At 38.3% G+C, this 24,734-nt stretch overlaps 1 protein-coding gene across 1 annotated transcript in view; it reads right to left on the minus strand.

The window, feature by feature from the left end:
• Positions 1–3,148: 3,148 nt before the first annotated feature.
• Positions 3,149–24,734, minus strand: part of EIF3H (eukaryotic translation initiation factor 3 subunit H) — an 86,512-nt gene continuing 64,926 nt past the window's right edge. Inside the window, exons 3-8 of the mRNA XM_027730575.2 lie at positions 20,138–20,305; positions 18,528–18,627; positions 16,998–17,147; positions 8,808–8,928; positions 5,452–5,584; positions 3,149–3,411 (exon numbers count right to left, since the gene is read on the minus strand). Coding sequence (XP_027586376.1) covers positions 3,314–3,411; positions 5,452–5,584; positions 8,808–8,928; positions 16,998–17,147; positions 18,528–18,627; positions 20,138–20,305 — 770 coding nt within the window. The 3' untranslated portion in view covers positions 3,149–3,313. The remainder of the gene's footprint in view (positions 3,412–5,451; positions 5,585–8,807; positions 8,929–16,997; positions 17,148–18,527; positions 18,628–20,137; positions 20,306–24,734) is intronic.

The raw sequence follows: 24,734 nt of genomic DNA on the forward strand, positions 1-24,734 counted from the left end.
GTAGAAGGTGGGAGAGCAGCCCAGGTTTCCTCTGTGGGCAGTCAGCAGCAGGACACTTTACAATTTAGACGGAGTTTGGTTCAACTTTGAGAACACCGGAAATAGCACATCGTATCGTGGTGTCAAGACAATGTCACACCAAGTATCTTTGGATTACAGAAGAACTCTCCCATTTAGTTTCATTTTCCATAAATATTAATGTTAAGGACTAGATTCTGACAACAGCTGTGGTAGTTAACCGTATCTGAGGAATTACTTATTTTTTCAGTTAAACCAATAGATGATCCAAAGTTTAGCATCTTCTCCTATAGTCTGTCCTGAAGACAACCTGGGCTGCCTGTACAAGCAGACGTTTCAGACTGTTAGAAAGGCTGAGATTAACCTATTCCACTTTGTGTTGTGATCGAGGAGGAGCACACCATTACTGTGACTACCTCAAACTATTGGAGCAGTAACTTTCTAACTCTTTATGGACCAAGTTGCACCCACCCCACCCTTCACCAGCAAAGCCTTTGTTTTGTCTACACATGAAAAGGGCACTGGGAGAGGAGCACCCCCCCGGCACTGTGCCCTGAGCTAGTGCTGTGGTTAAGGGAGATGGCACTTCACATCCCACATTGGCTCAAATTATCAGTACAATTAGACATTTCACAAGTAGCAGTGAAACAGACAGTAAATCTCACAGCAAAATTAGAGCTATATGGGTGAAGATCCCAAGTACTGAACAACTAGAAGAAATGCTGTTCTTCTTCAGCATCAAAACTAAGATAATTGTCACCCTTATTCTCCTTTCAGACCTCGCTTTTGAAAGACTTACACTCATCTCACTTAGAGAGCCTGTAAGACTCATGCCAATTACAGCTGAATTCCAAAGTAACATTTTCTCTTACAAGAATTGCAGTTCTGCACAAATAAAAACCAATTACAAACCAGTTAACACAAACCTACATGGTTAGGAGCCTGACAGGAGAGACGATGGCTTGATGCAGACTGTGTGTATAGTCACCAAAGGGAAGGCTTTCCCTCACATGTGCATTTTGTCTCGTGTTTGTATGTCTGTTACCTGTGGACACTTAATGGAGATGGAACCACAGGGTAGAGGCCTTGCTTGCCTCTGCAAGTGCTTGCTGACCAAAAAGAAGTTCTAAATTTTTAGACGTAATTTTCAGGGACGCTCACGTCACTTCATTTTCATTGTTTTACAGAAAAGCCTTTTACAAACAAGGAAGGAGAAAATATAGGTAGTGGTATGGTAATTAGAAAGAACACTTCTTATGGTGAATGAGCTGCCAGCTCACTCACCTTAGGAAAAGAACATGTAAAAGCGAATTTCCAGAAATACAGAAATAGTGGGGAAAGCCCACACTTAATCCAGCACAAAGACACAGTCCTATTCCCATTAATTTTTAATCTCCACAGATGTTGGTTCTCATTTATAGATCAACACCTTCAACTGACTCCACCTCCCTTGCTCAGGCAGGCTTCCTCTAATTATTTCCACCATGATAGAAGACCAAAGCGTGATTCAGAACAGACTCTGTAAAGTCTACTTACACCTCACCTATTTTTGTATCTTACTTCCCTGTCCGATTCAGGTCTATGCCTTTAGAAGTCAAAAGTCTCTATTGAAGTCTTCCTTATGTCTTCATGGACTTTAACTGACATTTAGCACATTCGATCCGGTCAAATAAAATCCACTGATCTTGTTAAACTCCAGCACAGAAGAATATTACTGCCCTCTTTCTCACATTTACATTCTCAGTCTTAAGGAACTAACTCAAAACACACAGCTTGTTTTTAACCTATTCCAAGTATTTATTTTGCTAACACCTCCTTTGCAGACCTCCTAGTACATATAATGTTACTGCTGCTTCCTTCCATGCACAGTCACTACAGAGACAATCTTCTATTCCCAGTTATCCAGAAGATAGTTTTTTTCTCTCTCAAATGTCTCAGCCTAATTATCTGCTCCTACTTCTGTTCCCTGGTGTTTATTTTGGTGCTACAGAAAACTAGAAATATTAACACAATTTGAATATTTTTTTGTATAGGAAATGAAACTCAGTCATGTGGCACTGTAACAGGATACTTAAGTAATCTTTGATTTCAGAGAAGTTCACTGTATGAAAGCTGACACAAAAAAGGTACCCAAACTTTCTAAAGTAAAAGATCAGCCTGGCAATTTGCCAGATACATGAGGACTGAACAAATTTTGCATCCATATCTACATAAATACTGCAATCACTATAGTTTAGATTGGAAAAGAGTAAATTCTTAGTCTAAACTCCAGTTTTCACACAGTTCTGACTTTCCAAAGCATTCACTTGAGAGGCTGAAATACTCCATGCTAGGACCAAACCACACTTCTTCAGCCATTTTAGGCTGAAAGACATGCAAGAAAGAGCTCAAGAGGGGAAAAAAAAAGAGGAAATCAATGACAGTAACACGTGTGCGTTTCCACGTACTAAATTTTTAAATTAACTTTCTTGTTAAAAAGATAAGTGGCCTGAGTTCAGGAATAAAGGCTCATCCAGATGGCAAAGCTACTGCAGGTGCTGCCCATTTACACTACACTGGCTGCTCCAGGTTGGTTATTTCTGCACTTTCCACCACAAACAATTCAGCAGCACCACTGGGTTGCACAGAATCGTTTAGGCTGGAAAAGACCTTTAAGATCACTAAGTCCAATCATTAACTGGTTTTCATTCCAATTTTTGACTCCAGATTCTGATTTCGACTCAGTTGGTGGTAGCAAGAGAATATGAGAACCCAGCATAGCACAGTATGGTGGGAACCAGTCTCCACATCACACTGGTTTTGTATGGCCTGAATGTGAAGCTCTGTGAAACATGGAAGGACCATTGCACCAGACTGTCCAAACAGATTAAAACAAAAATGAGCAATTGTCCCTAGTCCCTAGCAAGTTACAGTTGTAACTTCCCAACGAAAATGGGGAAATCTTAAATTTCTTCTGTAAGTCAGCTATACTGAACATTTGCAATATTTGTTTTTATTTCTGACTCCAAGTTAAATAAAACCTGTATTATTTACTATGACTAAACATGAATAACTGCCAAACATTTATAAAACCTGAGTGACCATAGAAAATTCCAGTTCAATAGAGCCACCAAGCAAGGAAACACTAAAATATCATTAAAATTTGCCTTTATTTTTCTTACAGGAGAATTCTACACAAACCAAGGTGACTCTGTTTTATAAGACTCTCTTCCCAATTTAATAAATTTTCAAGATGATCATGAAGAGTGTAAAGTCGTAAATAACTTTTCCTGTTGAGGGCTACAGCAAAGTTTCTTCAGTTGTTGTAATCCTGGAGAGCCTGAGCCATGAAAAGCTTGCCCAGGTTCTGTGCATTAAACTCCTTAATATTCTGGCAGTAGGTATTAATTTGACCTGTCAAAAAGAAAGAAGAGTAAACCCTTGTCAGTTTTGAAATTTAGAAAAACTACCTGGAACACCATTTTTCAAAAGCCAAATGAATGTGAATCATTGAGGATTTATAGAAAGAAGCAACCAAAACTGCTCAACTACTCTACACATAGGAATTTTACACTTTCAGGATTCCCAAACAGGTTTGGGAAGAAGAAGAAACTAAATCAGGAGAACAGGTTAACTGGTATGCTCAGAAAACCCCTCAATCTTCCTACAATATTACATACAATTTCTGAAAATACATAGGACAATAAAAAGAATAAACAATTTTTGCCGCTGCACGGAAAGCTCAATCGCATTAATTCCTCAATTTAGATGCTCTAAAAATACTAAGAGATTGAATTTCAATTCTGTTCTTATGTATCTGCTGTCCTTGTTAAAATATTTGTAAAAAATATTTTTCTGCAGCAGACTGAAAATTGTGGTACTCCTGACATTCTGCTAGCCTTTTTTTTCCACCTAACATTTCACTTTATTCACTACTTCAAGATTCATCAGGGTATGAAGATTCGTTGGTGTTTTACAAATCAAACACGCCCATCAAAGCATTTTTATACTCTTACAGCTACAAGTTATTTCCCTTGTTAACTAGGAAAAGCAAAACATGAAGCCAGTTTAATCAAAATTCAGGCTGTTGAGAAGGCCAATAAACTCTCAATGTAATGCTCTATTTGAAAAGTTTTTAAATGCCTCAGAGACAAAAGAGCTAAGTTTTATTCTTTATCCACAAACTTTACTTCATCTAAGCTGAAGTGTATGCTTTCAATTCTTCCCCTGACTATAGGAAAAGAACAAAGAAAGTGCTCTGGCTGAAAACTGTTTTTTCCTTTAAGTATAATCATTTTCAATTCCTTCTCTTGTAGGAGATGATTCATCTTAAGCTATCACTTTCATAAAACACACATGTACACACATACACACAGCCATTGCATTTATAAGCTATGCTAGAGCTGAATGTTTAAATACTTAATTGGTGCTAGGATTCAGTAACTGGTAAAAACTATCAAAACAATACCTTTTTTTTTTAAAGACTCTGTGAGGAATAATAAATCAAGAATATTATTTCTTCTAAAAGCAGCCCTTATTAGTAGCATGAAAGTATTAAATATTAAAATAATAATCTTTTTGTCACTTCAGAATTTAAGACCGGTAACTCAAATGAATTTATTTTTTATTAACATCAAAGCACTCTTTTCTGTACAGTATATTACCAGGATTTTGGCTTAATTTTGTCTCAGTACAAAACAAGGTAATAGCTATTTGATCCAAATAGCCTGCTTGGTTAAACAATTTGCTTTCTCATGACATTGTCCAATTTTATTTTACTCAGTAGGGTATCTAGGTTGTCTCCTGTCTGTTGACACTGTGAAGTCCCAGTATTTTTACCTTTCCACGAGGCACAGGACAGGCACTGACTGTGGCTATGCCCAGCAAAAAGGAAATTGGGGGGTGGTACCTACACCTATCTATGCTTTGTTCCCATTTATATTTTCATTCCCTTGGGGTCCAAGATGATGGGGATAGTTTCCCTAAATCTCTGGCCATATAAATCAACAAAATTATCCTCATTCTATTTGAAATTAAAAGCAAAACCGTCTCAGCTGCTGCAACAGCCAGTTCAAACCTAAAAATGTTATCAGTAACTTAGGGCCGCAGTAACTGCTCTGAATCAGAAGTTCCAGCCCCAACAGCTTATTCCTGCCTGTACAGTTCCTGCCTGAACTTCTGGAGCTCAGGGAGGGGCTGGGGCATGAGTGCAGGCAGCAGCTACACCCATTCATGTAGAAAGCCTGCCCTGTGGGCATTTCTCCATCTCTCCTTTAAAATCCCAAATTTAACACATCAAGGACAGTATTTGGAAAGCTACCAATGCCACAATATCACACCATAATGGCAAAGGTAATGAAAAATAAAGATGCTTTCAAAGGATACAACTGCATTTTTTCCTCAAGCTAACATTCATATATGAAAAGATGAGTTGAAAACGCTGCTAAACATCACCTGCAATAAGGAGTGACTCCATTCTTGGAGGTGGCTGTGGTGGTTTGAACAGTTTATTGATGTCCTCCTCAGGAAGAGGGGGTTCTCCTCGACTTTGACGCTGTATATTTTCTTGCTGACGTCTCTGCTGGTACTGAAAATAAAGCAACAGGTTCAGAAGGCAGCAGGACTTCCAAAGCTGCAAAAAGTTTTTCTTTCCAGGTGCTTTTTACTAACCAGCAAGTATGCTTTAAAAATTACTGGCACCTTAAATAAGAGAGATGCTGCAGAACTATGAGGTACTGAGGTGGTGGGGTAATGCTGTGTCTGATGGAAAGAATACAGCATGATAGATAAAGGCCTCCATTGCCCCACAGAGAAAAGCAAGGTATGGAATATGGTAGGTATGAGAAACCATTACCTCAGATAGTTATATAAACAAGAAATTTTCCATTTTATGCAAGTTAAAGGTCAAAACAATATTAATGTGCAAGGGGAAGCAAACTTGATTAAATAAGGTATTTTAAGCCAAAAAATATTAATTCTAAACTGAGAACGAAGTGGTGACTGAAACCAAGCACAATGATTTATTTCTCTATTCCAGTTATTTAGATATTCTGCCACTTCAATGCCATTTCTTTGTGGGTTACTAGAGGACATACTAGAGTAGCAGTTTGTAGAAATTATTATGCTATATATAAAAAAAAAATATTTGTTTTCACTGCTTCTCTTTCCCATATAGATTACTCAAACTTTACAAAAATTGAAGCAGACCATTTCTGCAGCTTTTGGATAAACATTTGTTCTTGCAGAAGTACACAAATCTGAAAACATGTATATGAGATTTCATACTGTATGTCACAGCATGGAACTAGTTATAAGGTTTGTCTTCAAAGCCCTCATATTCAACACACACACACACAAATCTTTATTTTAATGGGGCAGAGAGCACAGAGTGTTTTCTCTCACTTAAATGTATCTGTGATTCTGTGAGTTTGAAAACAGTTCTTACTTGGTGGCACATAATCAAATGAAGTAATTTTTTTCCAGTAGTAGTGACAAATACATGTTTTCAGACAATGTTAAAAATAAAATCTTAAATGCCCATATTTGTATGTGAATTGCATGTAGATTCTTCTTTCTTTGCATTACCCCATTCACTTCTCAGCAGTCTGCCTATTATTCTTTATTGAAACAGCTTGCTCTTAATCACAATTGCTCCATTTCAAAAATGAAGTTACAACCACTAACTATGCCACAATGAGCCACTACTAAAGCAGCTATAGTTAGTAAAGAAATTGAGACACCATGGAACCTACTTTGCTCTGCTTTCCAAAATAAATAGATCCCCTTGTTATTAACAAAAACCTCTGAAGTAGATGCCATCTTTCTATTCAAATTAGGCAGTAAAGGAAAACAAATTTTCTGAAGATAACATGTATGAAGCTTCTATGTCCTCAGGAATTACAAAGCCAGGAGAGATCACTGATCATGTGCTGCTTCCCTGAAGTATTCCCTGTCCAAGCTTCACTTAAGTGAAAAAAGGCAATTTTGACTTTAAAATAGTAAGTGATGAAGCATTTCACATGAGCCACAGGTGTTCTTTTTAATAATAACTTACTTTGTGTGGCAATACCTGCAATATTTTATCTTAGAAGTGGTCTGGCCAATTTTCAGTTGGCCAATATTGAATCTTGTCATATCTCTGTCTGCTAGATTAAAGAGTTCAAATTTATTTTTCATGCAGGTATTTCTTGAGTAAGTAAGTAATTTGTTAACTTATCATGTGATGTGAGTTGTGTTCACCGAGATCTGCTCTCCAGGCTCTTAAATCATTCTCATAGTGCTTTTTTCCAATTTACCACCATTCTTCTATAGTTAGACACAGCATTGCTTTATCAAAGGCTGCAACAGCAAAGAAAGTAATAATGTCTCCAAATCATAGCACAGCTAAGGTTGGAAGGGACCTCTGGAGGTCACCTTGTCCAACCCCTCTGCTTAAGCAGGGCCACCTAGAGCTGTTCTCCGTACTCAAGGTTCTCTAATCAGACTGCTTTGGATTTTAAAGAGGCCCTTTGGCACCAGAAATTAAAAGTCAGCATCACCCAATCAGTATCATTATCTACTGATACAAAACATAACTAAAATGTTCTTTCCAATCAGAGAACAGGCTGCTGTCTTCACAGTCCACTGGATTACATTTCTTTATTTCTAGATACATGACTAGATACATTACGTGTGATGGAACTAAAACACAATTTGTTTTGGAACAAAGCTTGTACTTTCACCTCTTTCATTTACTGAATGTCTGATCCCTGTGTCTATAGTGTATTTATAAATTATTTTGGTTTATCATAAATCATTAATACACACGTAAAATTGCAAAGAAAGCCAAATCCATACTATATGTCACTAGAAGTGAAATCTAGCACATTTTATAAATCTTCTTGTATAGGGTTTGTGCAGCAAGGTTTGGTAGCAGGGGGGCTACAGGGATGGATTCTGTGAAAGATTGCCAGAAGCTTCCACCATGTCCAACAGAGCCAACACTAGCTCGCTCTGAGATGGACCTGCCACTGGCCAAAGCTGAGCCCAACAGCAACACTGACAGTACCTCTGAGATAAAACATTTAAGAAGGGGGGAAATAAAGCCCTGCATAATGGCAGCTGAGAGAGGGCAATGAGAGTGTGTGAGAGATACAGCCCTACAGACACCAGGGTCAGTGAGGAAGGAGTGGGAAGAGCTGCTCCAGGCACCAGAGCTAAGATTCCCCTGCAGCTCTTGGTAAAGACAATGGTGAAGCAGCTGTGCTCCTGCAGCTCATGGAGCAGGGGACGAGTGTGAGAAGTCCTACCCCTGAAGAGGAAGAAGTGGCAGAGACAATGTGTGATCAACTGACCCCAGCCCCCGTTCCCAACCCCTTGTGCTGCTGAGGGGAAAAAGGAGAGAAAATAGGGAGTGAAGCTGAGCCCAGGTAGAAGGGAAGGGTTGGGGGGAAGGTGTTTTAATATTTGGGTTTATTTCTCATCACCCTACTCTGATTTGACTGGTAATAAATTAAAGTAATTTCCCCAAATTGAGCCCGTTTTGCCCGTGACAGTAACAGCTACATGATCGCTCCCTGTCTTCATATTGATTTCTGGGAGTTTCCTTGTATTTTTTCTTCCCTGCCCAGCTGAGGAGGGGAGCGATAAAGTGGCCTTCCAGGACATTTGGCACCCAGCCAGGGTCAATCCACCTCATGACTTAATAGGTATGTTTTTGTATGAATTTTATCTTGCTTAGATCCCAATTCATCTGTCTTGGATAACACTACCCAAAACGTATCTTGTGGAAAAAAAAAATGCTCTCATTCAGGTTTTTCCATGTTACCAACCTGATGTTTCTGCTGCTGCTGTTTGCTTACATTCCTCAGGTACGTATTGTATTTAACAATGTCTTGGCTCATCTCATCCACTCTGTCCATCAGTAGCTGCAGACTCTTCCCAAGGTGATTACTGAAATACAAGAAACATTCATGAAAGATTAAATTTTCTATTAAAAAAGAAGTTTTAAAATTTAAAAGCCATTCTGTCATCTACCATCATTTTTGCACTAATGGCACTGCTTGCAAATCCTTAAACTCCTTATCTTTGTTCATATACTTATCTGATGATACTTTACATGGCATCTCCTCCTCTAGCATCTTTGCCTTGTTGCAAATACCATATTTAAGTGTTTTGGTCTTTCCAGGAACCTCTCAGTAATGAAAAAACAATGCCTTGAATGAATTTAAAGTTATTACAGATGCAGGTCATACGTTTGAAAGAAAAAGTCTGATGCTTTTGTGACATGTAACCCAAACAATATTCCAGGAGATGTGTTCAAAGAGTTTGGTTTCGAATTACTACTTACTTACAAGGTTTTTCACAGATTTTTAACTATCTCTGCAGAGAACTTCTTGAGAACTGCATCTCATTAACTAGTATATCAAACCACGCCTGAAGTTCAGCAGACATTGCTTGATCTTAGCCGTTGAAAGGGAGAGTTGCATCCAGTCCAGCCAGCTCCACATTCCATACCAACATGGAAGCAGCAAGGCTGGGCGCGTCCAGTTCCAGTTATGCGATCTACTGCCTTGGCCAGACAAATGCAGTCTGTTAAACAACTTTTATTGTTACCATTTTTAGCAATGGATTCAGTATTTTGCAGGAATGTTCAACTCAAGGTATAACTTCCAAGTCAAAGTTTTGGAAGTTTTTAGGTTGGTGCCCATGGAGACAGTATTTATCCCAAATTGTGTTTACAGGGTAGAGCAGCAAAGAAGGACACTTTCTGCTCTCTATTGATCCCTTTGATCAGAAGCTAGTTTGTTGGCACTGAGCTAAGCCTTAGCCAGTACTACTTGGCTAAAGGCCAACAACTCAAAAGCTAAACTCCACCCTTCTCTTCCTCACTACAATTCATGAGAGTTTCTTTCCAATAAAAAAGTTTGGTGCACTTCAATGTCAGAATCATATCCTTCAGTCACTGTTTCTCTGTGTTATCTGAGATTCTTTCTGCCTTTCACAATGCATTCCTGCCATCCTACAGCCTACGGACTGGGGAGACTCTAACTGGAATACAAAGGCACAAAGCTAAAGGGAACCATACGTAATATTACACACATCCCTTTTTAAGTGTAAGTTATTCCCCAAATCCATAGAACTCATAGCTGGAGACAGAAGCTGGTAATGTAGTGAGGCAGTAGGATACCTGCTGAGATCGAAGCTGGAGGCACCCTTATCTCAGTGCTAGGACAGCTGTTTCACTCCCTGAGCTGCCTGCTCACTGAACAAAGGGCTGCATCAGTAACTTCAGACCACAATTTATTTACAAGCCAGAGTTAGATCTCAGTTGTGCACAGGGGCAGATGGTGAGGAGGATTTCAGCTACACAGCAGCAAGAAAGGCGCCACTATAATAATTATTTTTAAACTTCTTGGGGGTTTTTTGGTTGAACATTTCAAGAACATGGTATTTAGAACTGTGGAATATTGCCATGGCTAGGGGTGTGCATGTTTCCAGTTTTTTACAGAGTTTATATTACACGGAGTTTGTGTTAGAACTGGCTATTATCAGAAATGCCTGTGTAGGTACACACTAAAGGCCTTGTGGGGTATGTGCACATCACAAATACATAATTATTTTACAGATAGTGTCCATGTGAAATATAGTTGGTTACAAAGAATATGTTTTATATGAATCTCTTTGGGACCAGCTTAGTACAGCAGAATACAGAAACAGAGAGTTATTGTTAGAAGTTGCAGTAATACAGTGTTTGCTCTCATTGCCAGGGAAACAAAAAGCTAAAAACAGATAACTTAAACAGATGTGAACTGAGACATGAAGTGATAAGTATGTTGCAAATACAGGACCAGCTTTTTCCTCAGCTCTCATGTGGTTGATACCCCTTTTTGCTCCATTTCTTAAAAAAAAAAAAATAGAAAGACCAATAGCAAGTAATTTGTAAAAATGTATATATACAACGTTTAACCAAGTTTTACTCAGCTGGAGTTTATTCTGGTGGTATTCAGAAAGTTAGATCACATTGCTCCAGTCCATAACACTCACCATACACTTAATTAGCCCAAAGGGTCCTCTAGGTACCTCCTTACCTTGCTGCAGATCTCAAAGATCACATTACTAGGTACCTCTGTGCATCAATGCAATTTAAAAAAAAAAATTAAAATATATGTATTTTAAAAAGGGGTGCCAGTAAATGCTGTTCACATGCTCATCAAGACTCACTTCCCTACAGGGCTCTGTGATAGTCAAATGTAGACAATGTGGAGCTCAGCACTTGGCTTTGTTGTTGTTCTGGGGGCATCAGTAATAAAGAACCTGCAATTTCAGTGGATGCATTTCAGTCAGCAGACTCAGCAAAGGAGTCGATTAAATTGAGTTTACATTTAAATTAGTGAGTAGTGTAGACCAACAGAAGCAGATCTATAGAGCAAAACAGCTGGTGTTGAGAAACCAATGGCCATGGTACATGTGTCTCGGGGGGCTCTTATCACTACTTCTGACACGGTCCAGTGATCTGGAAGTGGCTGAAGCACAGTAATTATCTTCCTAATGCCTCTTTTCAGTTTAGTTTCATCTGAAACAAGTCAGGTCTCAGATCACCCAGTGGTGATGATCTGAGCACACTCTTGAGCTGAACTAGAAGACAGCTCCACCCTGAGATAGAACCTGGAGACCACCACACTGGTATGTGAATCCTCATAAAAGAAAACTACCAGCTGCAGAACTGCTTTCATATTAAGCATCACAAAGTCCACACTGTGTTCTTTTTTGGGAAGAAATACAGATAATAAAAGAGGTAGAAACAGAATAAAAATCAGGGGAAAAAAATCTGTCATGTGGATTCTTACACATCTAATGAAGAAATAATCTAATGCAAGAGCACTCCAACAGAACTGTTACAGGATCATGCACCTGTAGGGAGAGACCTGTAAAACTTCCAGAAGTTTATCATTTGACACTTATCTGCGTAGCTTAGTTGGCATAATCAAAAATGCCCAAAAAGGACAAACACATACAAACTGTCAAAGGGAAACTGTCAAAGCCTGTTTAGAACATAAAACAGACTAGAAAGTATAGCCTGGAAAGCAATTTCTTGTGCTGTGCACTTTTTCTGTAACAGCCTTATACTTGATGGGGTATAAACCTTCACAGAAAAGGGCAGATATGAAATCAGGTCCTTGGCACACGGATTACTCCTGATTCCTTGTTTAACAATTATCAAATACAAAGGTCACTTAATTCTGAGGGTGAGAAGTAGAAACCTGTGGAGTAGCATAATCTGCAGGTAACACTCTGGTCTTTTCTGTCTTTTCTTCCCAGTAGTGAGCCTTGCATCTGGCAGTGTTGTGGTCCAGCAGCCACCGAAAGAGAAAGCAACAACTGTATATTAACTGAACTCACAGATCACTCACTACAAGGACATCCAGCTAGGATTCAGGTCTGGCTAAGAGACGTGAATGCAAACCTTCCTCTTCCTGAGGGAGTGCTCGTAGCACCAGAGCCTCCCTTTGCAGACATATTTTAAGGAGAGCAAAGGTGCAGTTTACTGTTGCCAGCAAAGTCAGTTTAAGAGGTTCCAGCATCAGCATCTTCCTGCCTCTCCCTCTTTGCCCAAAGATTACAGCATTCTCAGCTGTATGGATTCAGCTGTTTGCGTGGGCACACTTCAAACTCTTTTAGTGAAATAGTCTACTGTAAATGCAAACCCACCCCCTGTTGGGGGTTCTTTTTTTTTTTTTTAGGGAGGCTGAAGGAAAGGCTGGAAGGGAAGAGTGGGAGTCTGCCTTTTTCCATCACACTATTCCACAAAGCTATTTGTACAGCCATATTCTGAAACAGATGAGGGAATAAAAATCTTTGAGGGTGGGAGGGGTGTAGAGATGAAATGGGGGTAGGGGGAGAAACGAGGCAAGCAGCTGGGGCTGGAACCTCAAACTGGCTCCACTTCTGTAGGATTCATAATGGGGAACTACACATGAAGCCCACATTTAGTTCAGCATCTTTAATCAGAAAAGGACTCCAGTCACACTTGCTAAAGGTCTGAAACACCCAAAATGAAGCCTCAAGTGAAACACCCAAACTTCAAAGAGCAGCAGCAATTCACATCATTCTCAGCTGCCCGTGTCCTGCTCATTAGTTTTAGTTGTTTCCACACACAGCTCACAGGCCTCAGCTCACACTTTTGGAGAAGCCCACGTACCCACACTGGGCCGGGAGCCTGGGTGCCTCAGCTCCCTCTAAGATCTGAGTCATGATGCTGTAACCGAGGCACCAAATTTTGGGTACAACAATTCTGAAGCTGGAGATATCCCAAAAAGATGCCCCCCTAAACTTGCCTACAATTGCCATATTTGGACCCCCTCCCTTATTTGATTTTATTTTGCTTGCACCATGGCTAAAGAAGACAAGAACAAGGAGCAGCAAGAGGAAGCATAAGAAAATGCTGTATCTGTTGCTCATTTTTTCCACTTTCCATCAGCTCTACTGAGGCCTCTCTCCGAGTCACTGCTTTTTGGGAAAGGTGCCACCTTGTACAGCGTTTTTCCTCCTGGTGAGAACAGCTTTCAGTGGATTAGAGAGGTACTGCTGGGCAAAGCACATCTTTTTGATTAAAAATTTCTAAGGAACATTCCCACCACTTAGCAGAACTTGTCTACATCTCAGCATTTCAACCTGAGTTCAATCTGTGCTGTTTAAGAGGATTTTGTTTGAATGAGATATGTAAGTCAAGAGTCTTGAGCTCCATTTGTTTTCTACTCTGACTTTGATGTGTGCCTTTGGGCAACACATTTAACCTCCCTGTGTCAGGTTCCCCCCTCTGCAAATTAGAGATTTTCATAATTATCCTAATAATCTGTTAAGCACATTGAGATTTTTGAATAAGCAGTAAAATGTATAAAGTTTAATATTGTTTTCAAAAGCCAATGTAACCCTCCTTATTGTCACTTTCGCAAAAATACTGCATCTGATGTTTGAAAAATATATCTGCCAAGTAGATGTTAGTGCAGTAAATGTTCAGCACATGTTTGCTTCTACTGACGCACACTATTAGAAAAATTGCTTGAGACAAATTGAGATATTATAGAACAACCCTATTATGAAGCTAGACCACAAAAAAGGTTTTTTTAATTTAAACTAGATCATCAATAAAATAAGGAAGAGATGGATGAGAATGAGAAAGTTGGTTGTAATTATTTCTCTGAAGATCTGGAACATTATCTGACAGGATTTTAATTCTTGAGTCTCTATCAAAAGACTGGCAGTGCTCCAAGGTCTTCAAGACATTTTGGTCCTTAAGGGTAGCAGGAGGGTAACAGTTTGAGAAAAGGGTCTTTACTTGCTACTACTTGCTAGCCTTGTGCTAGTCTGCCTCCAACTTCTTTGCCTAGAATATTACAGTCAATTCAGATTTCACAAGAGAAACACAAATTTTTGCCCCCCAAAAGTAAACTACAATATGCGATCACAAATGTACTTCAAAAGGAGAATGATATTAAGGTGCAGGCAAAGTACCTCAAATAGGTAGAGCTTCAAACTCAGACAAGGCGGGTGGTTGAACATGTGAAAATCATGATGAAGTAAACTCTCCAGAGGAGAGGAACTATAGGTAAATAATTTTATTGCCAAAACTATTGCTTCAGAAGATTACAAAAGGTTCAGGGATGCTCAAAAAGAACAAAAAAAACCCCCCAAAACCATCAAAAAACCAAAAAAGCCTAACCAACCCCGAACGCCAAAGAAATAAACCAACAACAAAAAAACCCAAACAAAACAAAGAAAAACAAACAAAAACAAACAAAAAACCAACAAAACAAAAAACAAACAAAAACAAAAAACCAAACCAAACCAAACCAAAACAAAAACAAGGCCAAAGTAAAAAAGGAGCCTTGAAGTTACTGTCAACGACAGCAATAATTGCAAAGTGCAGAAGACAGGCACCAAAATTAAAAGTTGCTATCTGAAATGTTTTAGCCACAGCTACTGAAAGACAAAAATAAGGCAATGTGAAAATAAATACAGAAAAATGAAAATAAAACTCCAAATAGTGGGGGTTTGAACTTCCCTACTTCAGGTAATATATTCTTTGACAGAGCAACTTTCGCAGCTGAATTCAAGTAAAAACTAGTTAAATATTTCAGCAAGCAGTACAAGTCACCCTACCTTGAATAAACAAGCATTAAAATGTTTTAATTTGCTAGCTGCTGAGTTATACCAATGTAAGATATCACTGAATGTAACCTGCATGGTAACTAAAAGCAGCTATCAAATATTAAAAAAAGGACACATACAAAAATTCCAAGCAACCCACTGGGGTAATTTCCAAAATCTTCTCTCCATCAAACCAAACTAATCACCCTAAGTTCCTTGAATAGACCAGGTGAGCCAGAAAAATCTGCCCAGAAAGTCTGTTTTTAATTTTGGGTTTGTGTTTCTCTTGTTCACTTCTCGTCCCCTTTACTGATACGAGGATCAACACAACAGCCTGTCTTGCACCAGGCTTTTAACACTATCACTCCAGAACAGAAAACAATTTGTACAGTTCTTATCTTTGATCTTGAGCCAGGGCAGTGGTACTGAACAGTTACTATGTAAGATGTAAAGCTAATGAAAAACTTCAACTGTGGCTTGTGATCTGTTCAAATTACTTTCCATTTCCAGAATTGTATTGTGTGACCAGCAGCACCCCTTGCTAGGATCCAGGGTGCTGGGTAGTCGCAGACCTTTATACAAGAGCAAACTCATAGAAACAACCAAGGGCTGTCAGGTCACCTGCAACCTGCTGTATCCTCAGCATGGTCCTCTTTTTCACAGTAAAGTGACAGAGCTCACAAGGAATCAAATCATTGTCATCTCCTACATCCAGTGTCCACCCTCTCCTCAGATGGGGTAAGGTTTGTGATCTTTGACCAAGGAAAGAAAGAGTTGACAAAAACCCTGTGGAGTCAAACAGACCGAACATCTTGGCAAAAATTCTTCACTTCATTAATTCCAATGCGCAAAGTCACAACTTTACTGGACAGAATTATTGACTAAGTATCACTTGTGACATTTGTAAATTCCCCAGCAGAGTTCAACCCTATACTTGTTCTCTCTTAACAACTTTCTCTAAAAGCTATCAGATCCCTCTATACCTCCGCATAAGCTCAAGTAGACAGAGTGGAAAATTTCCACTAGAAATATGGATCATTATCTTCAGTCTTATATGGGGGGGGGGGGGGGGGGGCAGCAGAAAAAAGGAAAAAGAAAAGAGGTCACTAGCATCAGAAGCTTGGCAGACAACACCCTGATGTGTAAGTTGAGTGTTATACCCCAAAACCCCAGTTTCTACATACAACAAGATACTGCATCATTTTGTGTATCTGGTTGTTTTGTCAGCCCAATAATAATCCAAATAAGATTTAAGCACCACCAAATTTTTGATCATACTGCTAGAAGGCATTCCAGCTTTGTAATCAGAAGTGTATTTTCAGGACAAAGTGCTACAAGAACAAAATGTTATTCTTAAAGTTATAAAAAGATCATTTTAGAAACTCAATTTCTGCCATTATGAATGCTGGCTGTCATGACAATCAGTCTGAGCATTTTTGTCAGTTTCTCAGAGCCTTTATTATTTTATTTTATTTTCAAATTCATCCTGTTACCAAAGTAAAACAACTGCAACTTCTTTTTTATTAAAATAATTCATATAATTACTTAAGGAATATTTAACAACCAGCTTTTATATACAGATCTATTTGCCTAAATTTTCTGAGTGCCCACATTTTCTTGAAGAAATCCATACCACAAGCAGTGCAGGTATATGTGGATTACAGACTGAACTTAGTCCTTGAATCTAATGCTACAGTTTTACCATGCAATTTTCCTTCAGCAAAAGAACATGAATGGTAAAGTGTTAACCCCATTAAAAGTCAAGGCAAAGCTTGCACGGACTGTAATGAGACTGGGATTTCACCCAAGGTGTTCAACTGTGGTTTGGGAAAGCGAATAAAAGTACATCCATTACTGTAACAAGTACTTACCTGCTAGCCAGACTGAGCAATTCATGTCTATCGGCTACTGCAGATTTCTTTTCCAGTTCCCACAACATCACATTGATCAGGTATGAATTCTTAATTACAATGGGCACTTCTTCAAACATGTTTTCATATGCAATATTTGCTTTTTTCAAGCTGTGAGAAAAAGTTAAAGAATATTTACCAATATAACCAGTACTTCTCTTATTCTCTTTGTTGAACTGCTGCTCCAACAATTGGCAATTTTGTAAAAACTCTTGACTGTCATAGTCCCACAATCTAACACGAGTGAAGTTTTGGTAAGAGCGCATTTGCATGGCAAAACCTCACGTTTATAAAGACTAGGAAAAGCTGCTCTAGGAAAAACTCTCACAAGTCAAGCAGCTGCCTTGCTTGCTAATACATTACCTACATGAAAAAGCCTCCAGCAACAGACTGTACTGACAGGATTAACTCTGCCCCTTCCAAAATATTTTACTGATTTCCCTGCCATCAGGGTTTCTTAAATAAAAGTGAACCGTTAGTTACCACATGACACTAAAATATATTCAACATCATAACTGCTACAATGAAAAACGATTTCCCAAATAGCTGAATAATTAAAATTTTTAATGACCAAAAAATAAGATTCACAAAATAGCCTATGTTTTGGAATAATTAAATTCTATGGTGAATATTAAAATATAAACTTCCAGTGTGTATTTTTTTACAATATGCACATAAAAAACTATTGCTATTGCTTTATAATAAAGCAGACAGTAATACCTTCCATTAAATCTGGAAATAAAAGCATGATCTATAAGTTTCTAAGGAAATACAGCCTTAACTTCTCTGTATTCATATTGGATTTTGGAATAAAATTTTTTTCAATTTTGCCTCCTCCCCCCCTCCTTTTTTTTTTTTTAGACTAATCACAAATTTGTTTGTTCATTATGGAAATGTTTAGACACCAAGCAACGAAATGATTATGTTTTTTCTCAGTGAAGTAATTTTAACACGTGCTTGTGCTTTTGCTGTTGAATAGTTAGCTGCTGGAGGAAAAGGATGCCAGCTAAGGCCTACATCTGTAACAAGCAGCTCATCTTCTGAAACAGAGTAATTATCCTACTTTACTCCAGAAGATTGTGTCCACATGGGGGAGTTAATTTGGAATAAATACACAGCAACAGCTATTCCAGAATACCTGTTCTATTTTCCTTCAAGACAGATCAGGTATTTCCCTTCCTCCATTTCTTTTTGTCTGTTTTTGGCTCTGTCCCCAGATACAGCTATCTTCTCCGTGGTCCTCTCAGCACATCCACTGACTAGCCCCAAAATCAGTTCAAGTTCCAGCACTTACCCTGATGCCTAAAGACTGACTTTCATGCCCTCTCAGCCCCCTGTATCAGTGCTCATCTACCACTACCCACATAGATCCATTTTTCCAGCACGCACTGTACACGAGATTTTAAAACACAGTGTTTCATTATCCCATGTACTATTCTGCACCCCAAATTCAGCAAACCCTGTGAGAAAACATTCTTTGAAGTTACTTACGCTTCTGGAGAGAAGTCTTTTTCTTTGCAAACTTCCATCAGTTTGGGAGTCAGCCTATATGCCTTCAGGGACAAAGACCCTTGGGCAGTCTTAATGGGATCTATTCATTAAAAATGGAGGAATCATAATATCAGCAGTATTAACAAACCCAGATTGCCTTTTTTATTTTTAAATATCTGAGTGACATAAACAGGAGGAAAATAACTACGTAGTCCTATTAACAAAAATTAAGACAATGAACACAAAAAAGACACTATAGCAAAGGCGATCCTATTGTACTGCGAGGTAAAATACATCCAACAATATCTAGTGAAGTGAATTAGTAAACTTAAGTTGGAGAACATGGGGGGGACCTAGACCCATTCTACTCACATTATTTCCACATTAAAGGTCCAATTCACATTTTCTTTTCTTTCATATGAATTATCCACAGAACGTACGTAACAGCGACCTCATTTAAATAAAGATTTTTCCTTCCAGCTATTATGCAGTAAATTAAAATATTCATTAAACTATATTTTATATTAAGAAATGTAATTTTAGAGTAGCAATAAGCTAATTCAGATCAAGTTGCCATGCTGCTCCGTGTATGTCAATGTAACTGGTATATAAAAAGATTCGTTTTGCCTTGACATACTCTGCTGAATTTAGGGGGAAATTTTCTAAACAAACTGTTACATTCCTTGGACAAAGAAGCTTAACACTTGCAGCATGATAACGGCTGAAGCATGCCAACATGAGAATAAAAGCTGTGTTAACATTCATGTTGTCTGAAACTTAACACAGTAAAACTTTTAGCAATCGGTGATAAAATGAAAACCAAAATAGACTGAAACAAGTGGAAAATTCATCAAGGTCTGATGATGCAATGTTTCCAGCCAATATAAGTATACTTTAACAACTTGTTCTTTACTGTAATCCAATTGTTAACATACTGAAACAATTTTGGGGCAGCTCATAAGATTGATCGTATTCATTAGTATTTTTTCTGACAGATACTCAGGACGTTACATTTACTTCTCAGCTGGAAACTATATGCAAGTCTGCCAGATATGGCAAACTGTGAGTGTTTGGGGAGGGGGAGGCTATAAAGCTGTTAAATTGCCTACGGTTCTGATACAGCACAGAACATCTGGTCTGGAGAGCTTGAGGAAACACCATTAAATAGGCAGAAAAGAAAAAAATCTTTGTGCTAAGAAACAGTCCAGGTTTTGTATGCTTCTGTCAGAGGTATAAAAAAAACTTGGCAATTCGTGCGATGATTGGTCAGTCACGTACAGAGCCAGACACGCTAGCAAGCGGGGTTTGTTAGACATCTGGTCGGGTTCCACCAGCCCCTTCCACGAGGGAGGGGAGATGAAGGAATAAAAATGAAGCAGCTACTCCAGCATTCCAAAACGTACACATCAGGGCTCTGATAGCAAGAAAAATAAACAGAAAGAAGGAAACCCTGTCTAGACTTAGCTGCTGCTGAGGCTGCCGTAGACACAGGGTTGGTATTTACTCGAAAAGGCCTGCCAGGCTACTCTTACAGGCAAAAGACAGAATACAAAAATAGTAATAATAATATTAAGAGGGGAAAAGAATAATAAAGGAAACCTCATACTAACCGTAAATGAGAACTACAGACTCCTCAATTGCGTGCTGGTAGCTGAACTGGGAGTCCAGGAGGGCACGAGTGACAAAAGAGCCATAGTACGTGGACTGGTACCAGCCAACGTGAAGATGATCAATGTTTACGTGGCGGAGGCTTCGCATCATTTCCATCTGGTATTGAACTAGATTAAATAAAAAGTATGTTTAAAAAGTAAACTTACACAATTTGTACTATTTAGAGAGAAAGCTTGATATTAAATGAGTAAATTGTATTTTATTTTATTTTCATTTTTGCAACTGCCCATAAATTTGTTTACTCGCTGCTGGACTGTCTTCATTAAAATCCAGAGCTTCCTCAGAGAATAAGACCAGCCTGAGTAAGCAGACTTTTTCAGCTGCATTTAATTGCTAAAGTGATCAACAAACTGTTACATGTCATTTACAGTGTGCATTACCTTGCTCATTCATAAAAAAAAAAATTATACTGGGTTTCATTAAGCAGTAACATTTTACCAATTAGTAACAAAGACATATTGTGATTTAAGTTGCAATACTGACTGGAATTAACTTGTGGAATCAAAAGGAGAATTATTTCATGAGTATAAGAAACAGATTATAAACTATCTGTGTCTTTTTCACAACAAAAAACTACATTTATGTTAGGAGTTTGGGGGACCAGCGATAGCTGTCAGATAGTTTTGACTGTATTTATCTCCTCTTTTTCAACACTGTTTCTTCTTTTTAGATGTATATAAATACAAAGAATGCGTGTATGTACATACTATTGTATATAATACACACGCATCTATATACAGTAAGTTACTTTAAAAAGATGACAACTTTTTTTTGTCAGGTTTTTTACACCAACAGCTGTAATGTTTCATTGGACCAACCACATAAATTTTATTCCTACTAAATGCTTCATTCAAACAGATCACCTTTATGGAACAGAATTCTATTCAGGAATATTTAACACAATCCCATTGAGCAGAGAAACACACCTTATCACTTATCAGACCTTTTAAACAGACAGACACAGTGCCTGCTGGTTAAACTTAAGGAAACAGATTTCAGTGTGATTATCAGATGAACCAATGCTCAGAGCCAACCAACAGGAAATCAAATGCAACAACACTACACAATCCTTCAGTTTTGTCTGCAGCTGCAAAAACTACAAAGATAAAACACACACCCCTTATGCATTCATTTTTGTTAATTTTTTTTAAGGCTTCTCCTTGCGCAGATGAAAACATGATATTCATTATAAAAAAGCAACACAAATTCATTAGGGGCAGAATGTGCCACGTTTTCAGACTCCACTTCATACTTTTTCAAAAGGAAATAAAATCCAAACATATTAAAGATACTAGGAGACATTTTTCAGGACTTGACAAATATTTTTCCAACTTATCACCCACCCTTACAGCACAAACTACATTCTACAGTCTCTGGCCCTTTTCTTTAAACTGCCATATCTGACTGACTGTATTTTTAAAGTAACACTTATAAACACTTATATAAATCCTTGCAGATTTCTTCTATCAGTGTATGTTGGTGGTTGCATTCTACTTCACAGTACCTTAATAGAAATGGCTTGAAATTAGTGTTTCATCCAGGGCACCATGATAATACAACACCCCAAAACTAGTACAGCAAACCCACCCAAGCTTCAGTCCCTAACGCTCAGTCAGCAAAGGCCTGCACCGTGTGCCTGCTTCTAAACCAAGGCCCATCTAGAGATGCCACCACACTCTTCAGCAGAGCCTGTAGAACTGATCTAACAGCTATTTCAAAGTCAGAATAAAAACCTTCCCCCTGCCAGGTCAAAGGAAGTTCACTGTACAACTTCCAGAAACAGTGGTCAGTCTGAAGCTCCTCATCCAGCAGTCCCGATGCTTCAGCATCTCGACATTTCTCTCAAAAGCAAAGCTAAGATCTAGCTTGTCAAAGAAGCTCAGTCCTTAAACTTAAAAGGTTTTGGTTGATTTTTTGGGGGGCAGACCTCAGAACACAGACCTCCCCAGAACAAACTAAAAGACTCCTGCTCTGACCACAATTTTTAATTAAAAAAGCATATGATCCAGTTATTAAATGTAGCTAGAATGAATTATTTTGGTTAAAATAAGTTTTTCAAAGTTATTATCTGTGTGGAAAGCAAGACTTGTTTTTCACATGACTTGCTGCAACATGCTAAAAAAATGAAATTATGGTTAGATCCTTTCTAGCCAAATGAAGCCAAAAAGAGGAAACAATAGAAAGGATTTTCAAAAGCAGCTGAAAGAGATAAAAGATTTTGTAAGAATGAAATGAAATGTGGACTTTTAGATAGCTGAGCTAGACTGCTCCTTGCAGTGGCAATTCTCTTGTAATTGTGGACATTGCCAAAGCAGGAGTGGTCATGTAATGATGGGGAAAAAATACTCAGATATAGATTCCAATGAAATCATGTGGTTGACACATCCAGATAATTCCTCCCTTGAGAAGTGCCATACTGAAGAGTGGGAATACTCTAAGAAAACCTCCAGATTTTTTAGAGTCAAATAAAGGTATATAATACTCTTAAAAGTGTTCATCTGAGAGGTAACTGGTAACCAAGTTCCAATATAACTTCTTTTCTGAAAAAAACATGTAACTGAGCATGATATAAGAGATATTGTCGAGAAGAAAGAGGACTCAACGAAAACCACCCAGATTTCTAACTCAGCAATTCCTCCTCTCATGACTGTTAGCAGTTAGATGATAATGAAGGCAATAGTGGAAAAAATGTCAAAGAACCAATAAAGCATCAATAGCTAACATCTTTGCCTTAGGAAAACAACTGCAGAAATTAAAACATGATGCAGTCCCCACCAGGGAGAAATGGAAACTCTTTTAACCAAACATATATATTTTATAACATGTATTAGTAGCTAGATAGCTCCAACAAGCTGCCAACTTGCACAAATGGATAACAAATGGATAAAAGCCCCCAAGTTGCTTTTGTTGATACCATCACCACTGTTTCTTTACATCATTTGCCCAGTATGCAGAACATCATCTTTCTACCTAGAAGTTTAGCACAGACTGGGCAAAAGCTCACTCCTCCTTCTACATAGTCCTCAATCTGCAAGGATTTGGGATAGTCATGCACTTTTTCTAATAAATTCATTGTTCCATGTCATAGTCCTTCCCAAGTCACACTGCAAAGTTGCCACTAAAAAGTGCCACTAAGTCTGAGAGCACCCAGAACTGAGGTGAGCAAAGAAAAGGGCAGGGAACAACTAGACCAGGATGCTTCCCCCCTTTACCCCACATTTAAACAGCGTACCTACATCTTAAAGCAAAGCATTTGTTCAGGGGTGTCCTTACGAGAAGGAAACCCCACAGTTGTGTTTGCACTTCTCGGTGGTGCTGCTTGCATTGAGAATGCACAACCTTTTGTCTCCTGAGCCATCATGCACCTCCTGAACACCTTTCTGGGGTGGATTTTTTTAACAGAAGATTCTCTTTTGCTGTTATTAAAAAAAAAAAAAAAAAAAACACACCCTCCTCCCTCTAAAAGGGTGATATTTTGTTAGTTTGCAAACAAATGGGGCTGGATTAATGAAGCTAGAAAGTGTTACTATAATTTGTTTAAAGCAGAAAAAGTGTAAAACTATGCAATATGGGTATTTTGTTTGAATATGACTGACTTGTGTGTATTTGTATTAGCAAAATGCCTCAACTGAAAAACCTTGACAGTAGACCCTGTTACAGTAGATTGGTGGGTATTTTTCCCCCTGAACTCGATTTATTTTAATAAATATAAAAGATTGAAGTAAATACTAAAATAACAAAGACATTGTTTTTTTTCTAAAAAGTACTGGCAACATTAGTGGCTTTGTCTGGGCTTTAACATTTAGAAGATATATACCCTATGTTACTAACAAAGCCCAACAAAATTATATCATATATCAGATACAAGGCCAAGAACTGAGCACTGATGTGATGACCCGTTCAACACTGGGACAATTCAGCCATGTTTTCTATACCTTAAAATATCCTTGGTCTATAACTTCACTATTTGAAAACCTGATTTAAGAATAGGTCAAATAGGCTGAGGGATTGAAAAAAGGTCCATATGATTATTTTAAAATGCAAACAAATCTAAGACTCCGGAGTTTCACAACAACTAGCAAATTCACAACCTTCTTGAAGTAACAGCTTATTCCTAAAACACTTCCAAAACAAGTGTTCTTGCAGTAACCTGATATATGATGGAAGTTTACTTATCACTAAATTGTTTCTTTACAAACAATTCATTAGAATTCACCTCTCATGTGGTCATATACACATGTGCATGTTGCTGAAATTTAGTCTTTAAATAGTTACCATTACCATCAGAGGAGATGCATTTCCACCCGGGTACATTCAGATTGCCAGTAAACATTACGACATGTGAGATCCTGATCAAAGGTGGCCTGGAGGCAATACATTTGATGACACCTCAGATGCTCAAGGCCTTAATTTCCAAAACATTCTTTAAGTTGATATGCCTTAAGAAATTTGGTTTCAAAAGTAGCAACCAACATGCCTCCTAAAAAGCCAAGGCCCACCCCAGTGGAAGACCTTTGTACCCGGTATGACGAGCCA

This window comes from Pipra filicauda, unplaced genomic scaffold (genome assembly GCF_003945595.2).
Source record: "Pipra filicauda isolate LSUMZ 115617 unplaced genomic scaffold, ASM394559v2 scaffold243_size1161148_pilon, whole genome shotgun sequence".
Lineage (NCBI taxonomy): Eukaryota > Metazoa > Chordata > Aves > Passeriformes > Pipridae > Pipra > Pipra filicauda.